General features: G+C 37.9%; 1 protein-coding gene across 4 annotated transcripts; it reads left to right on the top strand.

The window, feature by feature from the left end:
* The first annotated feature begins 2,445 nt into the window (after positions 1 to 2,445).
* LOC129418181 (synaptosomal-associated protein 23-like) lies at positions 2,446 to 11,432 on the top strand. Of its 4 annotated transcripts, none has more exons than XM_073869644.1 (8): positions 2,446 to 2,746; positions 5,194 to 5,282; positions 5,943 to 5,984; positions 6,092 to 6,140; positions 8,813 to 8,930; positions 9,211 to 9,363; positions 9,617 to 9,761; positions 11,142 to 11,432. In XM_073869644.1, the coding sequence occupies exons 2-8, from the start codon at positions 5,226 to 5,228 to the stop codon at positions 11,205 to 11,207; spliced, it is 630 nt and encodes a 209-aa protein (XP_073725745.1). In that variant the 5' UTR covers positions 2,446 to 2,746; positions 5,194 to 5,225; the 3' UTR covers positions 11,208 to 11,432. The 4 variants fall into 4 exon arrangements, with proteins under 4 accessions (XP_073725745.1, XP_073725744.1, XP_073725743.1 ...); XM_073869643.1 differs by having other exon boundaries at positions 5,186 to 5,282; positions 11,142 to 11,431; XM_073869642.1 differs by having other exon boundaries at positions 5,127 to 5,282; positions 11,142 to 11,430.

The raw sequence follows: 11,432 nt of genomic DNA, 5'->3' as shown, positions 1-11,432 counted from the left end.
AACATGGTCCCTTCATCTCAGTGGAATAAGATTTTGTGGCTTTTCTAGTCGTTCTAAAGATGTGTAAACAATTTTACTGAAAAGAGGCCCTTTGTGGGGTAAAAATTACCCCAATTAAAAATGAAAGGGAAATGCAAAAAAATTGTTTTCTTTTTATTTGTAAAAAAAATCAATGCATCTACAATAAATCTGAACATTTCAAAACGCACGCACGCACGCACACACACACACACAGATACACACACACAGACACACACACACACAGACACACACAGACAGACAGACAGACAGAATGTCAAATTTCTGTGGCATTTTGAAAACACAGACATTTCAAAATGCATCCAAAAACTACAAAACATTATACTATTTTAAATAATATTTATTGTTAATGTCCTTTCTAATGTTTATATATACATAAATTCACAAAATGTATCACTAAAGTAGTGATTTGAGCAGTTGGCCACATCCAGTGAAATGAATGGGTCTCTATGGCCCTCTGCTGGTCAAAATGATTTATTTCCTAATATGTAATTCTTTTATGTTTTTTTTTCTAAACACCAGCCTCATTTATAAAATGCTGCGTAAAAAACATCCTACATTTGATCTTACAATCATTTAACAAAAATGCGTATGTGTGATTCATAAACCGAACGTACGCGCAAAAAAACTTGCATACCCCTTTCAAATCTATAAATCGCAAATGAATTTGTGGACGCAGGCGAGCACTTTCAGATCTCCGCCTTTAAACAATGCCTAATCAATGTCATAGATATATAAAAGAGAGCTTGTCAATGTTTAAACCCAATTTCAAAAAGCAAGAATGGCTTATTTCCAAAAACCTGCAGCAATCAGACAAGCAAAAGTTTGTACGTCTGCTCAGACCCTGACATGGCGCTAAGCACTTTTTCACGTTTTTATAAATATGGACTTTGCCGTGGATTTTCGCGTACGCACACTTTACGATCAAATCTCTGTGTACGCAAGCTTTATAAATGAGGCCCCTGATGACCAAATTTAACACATAACGTATAGATCAATATCTAAAAACTATTTAAATCAAATTTAGATCATTCATATGGATTTTTCATAAAAAATTATATTTTACTGGCAAGCTAATGGTGTAGTTGAGGAAATTAGTGGTAAACAGGTACAAAAGTATATCTCCCAAAACACAGCATTGATGTATAGATGGGATGTAAACAAATATATATATATATATATATATATATATTATTTGTATCATTAAAAATGTATAGATTTTTTGTAATCACTTTTAATTTCCGGGGTCATTTTTTTACCCCCACGGAACTCTAACGTATACAGGAAAATCTGGTCTTATGATGGTTAAGGTTCTATTGACATGACTTTTCACCAGATGTTGGTAAAATCCAATGCAATCAATACATGCAAGAAATCAAACCATAGATTTCCATAAATTAAGTTGTGTGTTATGTAAAATGACACAAGCAAAAGTATTTTACCTTCAAGTCTATATCAGCCTTCAAGAGATCATTAAGTGGTTATCTCAGCCAAGACAGGTAAGTATTGACATAGGTAATGGACCATTACCAAAAACCTTTGTCCTTCTATCACATGTGGAGGCTGAATATTAAATATGGCCTTCCCCTTTTCCTCATCTGCTCGGACTCCATATCCATGATGGCCCACAAACTGAATCTGTTTGCCTTAACAGTGCATTACAAGTTAGAAATTTTTTTATCAGTATGTATGGGTTTCCTAGGTTTAGACCTATCGCAATGGTCTATCAGTGAGCTATTCATGACCATATGTACACTTACCAGGCCCTCTTTTTGCCTTAATTCTTTGTAGCATTGATTTAAAGCAACACTATGTAGTTTCCATGTAAAAATGACTTACACCTCCCCCATGTGGTTGAAAAGCACAACAGTGCCTGGTATCAGACACTCTTCTGCAGGCTTGGGGAGGGGCAGGGCTGTGTTTCCTACCCTCCACCGCCACTTTCAGAGTGTGCTTGTAGCAGCTAGGAGGCTGCTCAGGTTGCAGCAACAGTACAGTTTGTCCAGTTAAAAGTTGTTCTATCTCTGAAATGATTTTAGAGACATTATTTAAAGGTAAAAAACTACATAGTGTTGCTTTAACAAGGTGTTGGAAACATTCCTATTTACGTCACTACGGGCAAATGTTAATAACCTCCGCACTCTCCCTCCATCCACTACTGCCTCACTGACTTTTCATATTGGCTTATGGAACTGCCAGTCTGCTGTCAACAAAGCAGATTTCATTACTGCTATTGCTTCCAATTCTGGCCTTTCTGTTTTAGCACTTACTGAGACCTGGATTAAACCAGAGGAAACTGCCACTCCAGCTGCCCTCTCCAACAAGTACACTTTCTCCCATAGTCCTTGCACAACAGGAAGGGGTGGAGGGACCGATTATTACAAAGGAATGTTATCTGCTCATTCTAAAGGACTAGAAATTCTTACAGCAAACACCTTCATGTAACAGTAGCTCTTTTGAGTTGCATGTTGTTACTATCATCCACCCTACTAAAATAATTTTTTTAGTTATCTATCGCCCCCCAGGTCAACTTGGACACTTCTTGGAGGAGTTGGATGTACTTCTGTCTTCGTTCCTAGAGGATGGTACTCCTTTAGTAGTACTTGGTGACTTCAACATCCAGATTGAGAAATCACAGGCAGCTGACTTTTAAAACCCTGACTGCATCGTTTGACCTCAAGCGAGTCCCTACTTCACCAACCCACAGGTCTGGTAATCTTTTAGATCTTATCTGCTCTCCACTTACCACCCAGGTCACTCGACTGCACACATCTGATCACTTCCTTCTCACTCTTGAGCTCGACCTAACTCCCCCAGTCACTGCACATGATCCCCCATTGGTCACGTTCCGGCGCAACCTGCGCACGCTCTCTCCCTCCCGCTTAACCTCTGCCCCTTGGCTATCTGAGGTTCTCCGTGAGCATCGCTCCAGACTCAGGGCTGCAGAAAGGAAGTGGCACAGATCGAAAGATCCTTCTGCCCTCTGTCTCAGTCATCAGTCTCTTCTTGCCTCATTCTCCACGGATATCTCCTCTGCTAAGACCCTACACTATCATTAAAGATTAACAACTCACCTGACTCTCACACTCTCCTTCTCTACTCTTCTTTGTCCTCCTGCCCCCCCACCTTCATCCAACTTAACGGCTGATGATTTTGCTTTCTTCTTTGTGAAGAAAACGAATACTATCAGCAGTCATTTTTCTGAGCCGCTGCTTTTTGCGCATGCTCAAACCTCTGAGACATGCTCCCTCTCCTCAATCTCTCTCCTATCTGAAGTGGATGTTTCCAAGGTCTTTGCTTCTAACCATCCGACTTCCTGCCTGCTAGATCCCATACCCACCCATCTCCTTCAGGCCATCTCTCCGTCGGTTATCCCTGCTCTCACCCACATTATCAGTTCATCTCTTTCCACTGGTAGCATCTCGTAGCATTTAAAGAGGCTTGGATAACCCTCCTGCCGAAGAAACCCACACTCAATCCTGCTATGCTAGAAAACTACAGACCCGTTTCTTTTGAACCAGCTCTCCTCTTTCTTCACACAAAATAACCTCCTGGATAGCAATTAGTCTGGTTTCAAAAGCGGTCACTCCACTGAGACTGCGCTGCTCTCAGTCGTTGAAGCCCTAAGGAGCAAGGGCAGCTTCCAAATCATCTGTGCTGATCTTACTGGATCTATCTGCTGCTTTTGACACGGTAAATCACCACATTCTCCAGTCGACCCTCATGGCTATGGGTATCTCTGACACAGCGCTTCTATGGTTCAAGTCATACCTCTCAGGTAGGTCATTTCGACTATACTGGAGAGGTGACATCTCTGAACCCCAATTTCTCGATATCGGGGTGCCTCAAGGCTCTGTGCTTGGGCCGCTGCTATTTTCAATATACATGACATCCCTGAACTCTGTCATGCGAAAACACAGCTTTTCCTACCACTGCTATGCGGATGACACTCAACTCCACTTGTCGTTCCACCCTGATGATCCCACGGTTTCTGCCCGCATCTCAGCATGCCTGAGGGACATCTCACTCTGGATGAAGGATCACCATCTCCAGCTTAACCTTGCGAAGACAGAACTGCTTGACATATCATCTCAACCAAAGATTCAGCACAACATTTCCATTCAGCTAGGTTCCTCGACCATCACACCTTCCAGAACGGCCAAAAACCTGGGAGTGGCCATTGATTGAGCACCGCTCGCTTTTGTAGATTTATCCTCTACAATATTAGGAAAATTAGACCTTTCCTAAATAAGCATTCTACGCAGGTCCTAGTCCAAGCTCTTGTCCTGTCCATGCTGGACTACTGCAATGCGCCACTGGCTGGACTTCCTGCCTGCACAACCAAACCCCTACAGATGATTCAGAACGCAGCGGCAAGAGTGGTCTTCAATGAGTGCGAACCTCAGTCCTCTCTTTGTCAAGTTACACTGGCTTCCTATAGCAGCTCACATCAGATTTAAAGCTCTGCATCTGGCCTTTAAAACCACCACTGGGTCAGCACCCCCTTACCTTCGCTTGCTTATACAGCCTTATGTACCCTCTTGATCCCTGTGCTCTGCCACCGAGCGATGGTTTGTGGTGCTATCTCAAAAAGGTAAATAAACATTAGCGTGTACCTTCTCAGAAGCTGTTCCACAACTGTGGAATGATCTGCCGGCCGTTACACGATCTGCTGACTCTGTAGCTGTCTTTAAGAATCGGCTAAAACCCATCTCTTCTGCCATTACCTCACTTCCTAATATTGGACTTACTATCTTTCTCTATTTTTCCTTTCTCTTTATCTGTACATTTCTTTAAAAAAAAAACTATTACTAACCAACCCTTGGCTGTATATACTGTGTTGGACTTGATGAGACTATTTCCAGTGCACTTATGTATTGCTGTTCTTGTGTTGCTATAATTGCTTCTATTGTTTACCTCATTTGTAAGTTGCTTTGGACAAAAGCGTCTGCTTAATGACTAAATGTAATTGTAATAAATGAAGTCTTTCTGTAAAGAGGCTATACTTTTATTTACAAATCTTCTGTGTGAAAGTGTGTTCACTAAACCTTTTTTTGTTCCCTTTTCATTTATAATTGTACATAAAGAGCTAATAAACATTTGAGGAAGTGTTTCTCCCTGGGAAATTTCTCTGATATCTGTATAGACTCAAAGGTAACTTCTTGAATTAAAAATTCAAATCCAGGATGGAAGATATGTCGGTAGAAGAGATGAAAACTAAAGGCGACAAACTAACAAATAAGGTATGTTTATCATCTTTTACCATGAGGAAAGAATGTATCCTCCTTATTATTTGTTTCATATTTTGTTTTGTTTCATTAGATGCTGTTGTGCTTCATGTTTCAGTTTCTCCAAATTTATAGTGAAAGCAAATATTTACAAGAAAGAGAAAGTTTAAAAAGATTAATCTCCATTACTAAAAATAACTAAATAAAATGATAAAAAAAGTGGTGTTATGTTAGGATGGTGTTTATACATGTTTCAAGCATACCTCCATTCACGTGTTACTTTTATTAGCAACAGGCAGCACAGATTTTTTTAATTCTCCCAACAGCTACAACAGGCACACGACATTACCGTAAACCCCTTATGTCACTGGGGCAGCATACAGATATGTGTACATTTGGTACTAATATGTACCTTTGAGGTATATGCACTCTGTGGTACGAGTATGTACCTCTGATGTACTAATATGAACTTTTTAGTTGCAAATGTGTACTTTTTGAAATGTAGTGCCTCAGGGACAGCTTGGGGACCATTTAGAATTGAAATATAATTAAAAATTGTCTTTAAAACATATATAACATATGAGTCTGGGTTACGTTGTATTTCCATTCTTTCTCTCAAAAATAATTTAATTTACAGTAATAATGGACTAAATTTAATTTTTATTGATTTTCCAGTCCCTTAAAAGTACTAGGCGGATTCTACAGATGGCAGAAGAGGTAAGAAGTCTTAAAGCAATAAATCCAGTTATGTTTACCATTATTATGCATGTAAAAATGTTTAGAAATGCCCATTCCTTTGTACTGAAATGTGTGTGTATTTGCAGTGCCAGAATACAGGGGGAAAAACAATAGACATGTTGGATAAGCAAGGAAGTGAGTAACTCCTTTTTGATATGGCTGAGGCTGTTTCATCTGACGTACGAGGTTTGGGAGCCAGGCAAGAATTCAAAGACCCGTAGCTAACATTGTAGACTATACATTAGGGGTCCAAAAAAATTTACCCGACCTGAAATGACCCATTTCCCGTTATCAGATACAAACTACCATAAAAGGACTCTGTTATTGACTCTTAGTGGATGTCTACCGGAAGTTGTGTTCACTCCACAAAAAACGTTTGTTTATGTTGCTGCTGAAGCCATCTTGGCTTATCATGCCCTTAACATCAATCTTACCCCCAAGCCACTTTTCTTTGGTTTTCTTCATCTCAAAGGAATACGATTTTGTGACTTTTCTAGACTGTCAATATTCATATAAAAACTGGGCTTGATTCGGTCGTTCAAAAGATGTGTAAAAAGATTTTATCAAAAGAGGCCCTTTCAGTAGCGGCGCCAGGGAGGTGCTAGGTGGTGCTGTAGCTCCGGCTATAATATATAGCACCCGCCCAGCACCCCCAAGAAATGTCTGTAATTTTTTATATTTATATTTTAATGTCATATTTGAATAGTGTTTTTATATTGTTAAAAAAGGGAGTTAAATAATAATTTAACAACATATATTTAGCTAAAATATCATGACGCCCAAACATGTGATCTTCTTTGGCCAATGGGTGCAGCGCTCGGTGAACTTTTGACCTTAACGCACGGCAGTTTGTTTTTGAAAGCGAGTTTAGAAATTTAGCCGAGTAAAATTCACCAAAATGGATACACCAAAAACTACCCGAGGAACAGCAGTGGACACACTAGGACCAGTAATCTGGCACTTTTGGCTATAAATACGGAGAGAATGATGACCCTTGACTGCGTCAACATCAGTGATGATGCTGTTTTGTTGTGAAGACGTCTAATGATAAGTGCTTGATTTTCCCCTCTGTTGGCTATTACAAACTGAATTAATTGGGTGTTTAAAGAACAAATCTTGGCTCTGCATTGTTACATCTATGGGGTGCCCATGCGTGTCATTCTTCCCCGACGCGTCCTGTGCAGGATTTCGGTGCGTCTTTCGGAAGTCGTATTTGTTGACCGCATACGCCATTCAGTTAAAAACATAAGATATACAATCGTAGTTTAATTCTTACCTTAAAATGTAACAGTTGCTTTTCTGTAATAATAATAATAATAATCATCCTCTATGACGTGTGCGGCAGACAAATACGACTTCCAGAAGATGCACCCGAAATCCGGGACAGGACGCGTCCGGGTCCGGGAAGAATGGTACGTATGGTCACCCTATGATGCTCCAACAATAGAAACAATGCTGATTCATCACTAGTGTTGGTAACTGGCTGTGTGATTTCGTGATCTGAGCCGAAGCGTGCACAGTGTCGGTTGCTGCGTTTGCTGTTCCGTTGTATTCAGGGCTAGACTGTGACAGATCTGTGAAATATTATTTTCAGAGGTTTACATTGGCAGGCTTATGTATGTTGTTTCTAAACCCCTTGTGTTAAATACTTTTACACAGTCGTGGAACAAGTATAGGCTAGTTAATGCGGGCGTGTATAAAGGGTGGTCCGATGCGACCTCCTTAATAAAACGCCCCAAAATGTAAAGCACCTTCTCTTAGGTGTTGAGCATTCCCATAGCACCTGCATCAGAACATCTCTGGAGCCGCCACTGGGCCCTTTGGGGGTAAATTGAAAATTGACCCCAGTTGAAAATTGAAAATGCAAAAATTTGTCAAAATAAAATCAATGCATCTAGAATAAATATGAAATATTCAACACAGAAAAGTAGGCCTGGTACTAAAGCACAAATGCAATATAGAAAAGACATGCTCAATCACACATACAAACACATAAAGGTATGACTGCCACAGAGAGCATTTTTTACAGAATTTGGCAAAAAACAGCCACAGATGCAAACAAAGATGTAAATTGGTGGGCTCTAATGCTCACACAGGTGAGTGCACACACACATACTCAAACATACACACACACGCACGTGCGCACACTTACATTCAGTCAAATTTCTGTGGCATTTTGTAAAAACAGACATTTCAAAATGTATCAAAAACTACAAAAAATTCTACTATTTAAAATAATATTTATTTTTAATGGCCTTTCTAATGTTTATATACACATAAATTCACATAATGTATCACTAGAGTAGTGATGTAAGTTGGCTACATCCAGTAAAATGAATGGGTCTCTATGGCCCTCTGCTGATCAAAATGATTTATTTCCTAAACTGTAATTCTTTTATGTTTCTTTCTAAACACCAGATGACCAAATTTAACACATAACATCTAGATCAATATCTAAAAACTGTTTAAATCAAATTTAGATCATCATTTATGTGAATTTTTCACAAAATTTGATATTTTACAGGCAAGCTAATGGTGTAGTTGAGGAATTTAGTGGTATACAGGTACAAAAGTACTTCATATCTCCCAAAACACAGCATTAATGTATAGATGGGAAGTAAACAAAAAAATTGTATCATTAAAAATGTATATATTTTTTGTAATCACTCTTTTAATTTCTGTGGTCATTTTTACCCCCGCAGAACTCTAACGTATACAGGAAAATAAAAAAATATCCGTTTGGAGGCACTGGCTTGGTCTCATATTATTAAAAATAATCTCTGTGTCCTTCTTTATTTTTTTCTCAGACCAGTTGAAGAATGCAGAAGGTGATCTGGATGAGATAAAGGAAAACATGATAAAGGCTCAGAGGAATCTGAATGACCTGTTCAAATGCTGGGGTCTATGTCTTTGCCCATGCAACAGGTTGGCTATTATAAAAGCTCAACTTTGTAACAACAGCTGACTGCATCATAAACGTTATTTTTAATTGTGTACATAATTGTGTGTGTTTATTGTCAGCATGCCATTGTTGTTAAATAAGTGGGCCTTTATATATAAGACAAGAAAAGAGAGATATAAATCTGTCTATAAGACATAGCAAGGTTTTTAGTTAAAAGAGTTAAAATAATGAAAGCTTTGTATGGTTTAATGTGGAAATAAGAACTTGTATCTGCTCTATTTCTAAACAAATTTCCCCTTTTAGGCTAAAGTCTATTGAGAATGACCAGAGATATGAACAGGTCTGTGGCACAGAGCAAACAGATGAGGGTCTGGTCTCCAGCCAAGTGACTGCTGTACATAAAAAACGACGGATTTTTGGTCAGTCAGCGCCCCCCTCTGGACCCTACATCAAGAAGTAAGACTTGAAAAAAAACATTGAGACTGAAAGAAGCTTACAGTACAGTGATACATTGTGACTGAGAGACATAGTTGTCTTGTCTGGTCATGTGACAGTCTATCTTGAATGTTTGCCTTTGATGGAGGTGAATATTGAAGAAGGACTTCAGTATTGTGCCATAAGGTGTTACATTGTTAGAATTTTCAACATATGATTACCTAATAAATTTGCCTGGAGATTGGAAAGATTTATGCTCTTTTGTTTTTGAAAGAATAACAAACGATGCACGAGAAGATGAAATGGAGAAGAATCTGGAGCAAGTGGGCAGCATTATTGGGAATCTAAAGATCATGGCCGCAGACATGGGCCATGAGTTCGACAAACAGAACGAGATCATTGACCGCATGTCTTCAAAGGTAAAGCTACTGAATTATATAACGACAGATTTCTGAATTAGTTTGTTAAGGGAAGTAGTATATGAGTATATGGGTGATTCTCACGAAACCATTGAAACACCACGCCACTAATGATTTTAGCTTTAAAATGTGTAATATAGTAAAATTAAAAAGCATCAGAATTAACACAATACTGTGTTCTACCTTGCACAATGTGTGATTTCAACATAAGAATTTATAATTGTAAATTTTATCTCATTTACTGCTGAAATTATCATTACCGCAATGTGTCCGGCTGTTTGAACATGCGTTATGTTGTAATTTAATCAAATCAACACAAAAATATTAAGAAAAAAAATAAATGGATGTTTTGCTAGACTACTTTAGATGACAGAAAAAATATTTACTGAATATTCATGTATAATAATAATGAAGAAAAATTAGGAAAATGATGTGTCCATGCCTGATGTTCTCATCCTCCGCAACACTTTTTGAGAACAGTTTAAGCACACATACAGAATTTTAATAAAGTTTGATTTTGAGTGACCAAGCACATGGACCAGTTACTTCAAGATGGCTACCAGGTAAGATCATTTTTTTACAGTTAATTTGAAATATTGTCTTGTCAGAATGCTTACACGACATTTTGATTATCATTACCGCAACAGATGCTTATTAAATGTTAATTTAATTAATAGAAGCATAATACTTTGATTTTAAATGCATGTGCAGAATCTCCAAATTATGTTCTTTCAGGTTTGTCATGTCATTTTGAAAATATGTCAGTGTTGATGTTTTCTGACTGTTGCGGTAATGAGATTTTTTAGGACTAATTTTTAAAATGATGTTACAAAAAGTGTTAAATGATAAGTAAAAGTTTTTACTGTAAATTAATGTTCCCATTTACTCCAGACTTTGTTTTTCAATGTCTGGTGGGAAAAAATGTAAATTTAAGCAATTTTTACATTTTCATTCTTGACATTTTTAAAACCAAGTTTTCGTGAGAATCACCCACCTACTTTATCTCCCATGCACACTATTTTGTCAGTGTAACTTTATTAAGGTAATAAATATCATTTATAATATCAAGTCACACAGAAAGCTTTGAGGTTTTAGTGGATGAAAAACTATTAAAACAAATTAAATGCTGAATTGAACTTTTTGTCCACTTCTTAATGTTGTGTAGCAGGGCTGTAACCACAGTAGACATTGAGGGAGACATGTTACAGGTCCCATCCAATAAGCAAGAAACTTTGATATTTGTTATATACTGTAGCCATGGATGTTTTGATTCCCCCCAATGTTGACGAGGTTGTTACGGCCTTTTTGTGTAGCAGGAGATATTTTTTTGTTCTTACCCTCTGTTTTTATTCTCCTCTTTTGCCTCTTTTGTTCTTTTAGGCTGAAATAAATATTCATCACATTGATGCTGCTACAAAGAAAGCCGAACAATTAATTAAGGAATAAAAAAGAGCACCAGTATTACTCAGGAGTGGAACAATTAAAATGATTTACAAAAATCTTTTATTTTAAGCAAATAATTGTAATGATCATCAAAATAAAGCTTCATCTTTTAATGTCTCATCATTCTTTTATACTTGAATGGACCCTGACAGCCTTTTTAATTAAAGGATGTCAGACCTCATCTTACCAGCAGAGAGCGCTGTTTGACCGCTTTAAAAACTAACCCCA

Source organism: Misgurnus anguillicaudatus, chromosome 7 (assembly GCF_027580225.2).
Source record: "Misgurnus anguillicaudatus chromosome 7, ASM2758022v2, whole genome shotgun sequence".
Taxonomy (NCBI): Eukaryota; Metazoa; Chordata; class Actinopteri; order Cypriniformes; family Cobitidae; genus Misgurnus; species Misgurnus anguillicaudatus.
The sequence above is the reverse complement of the archived record's forward strand: the minus strand, read 5'-3'. Positions and strand labels throughout refer to the sequence as shown.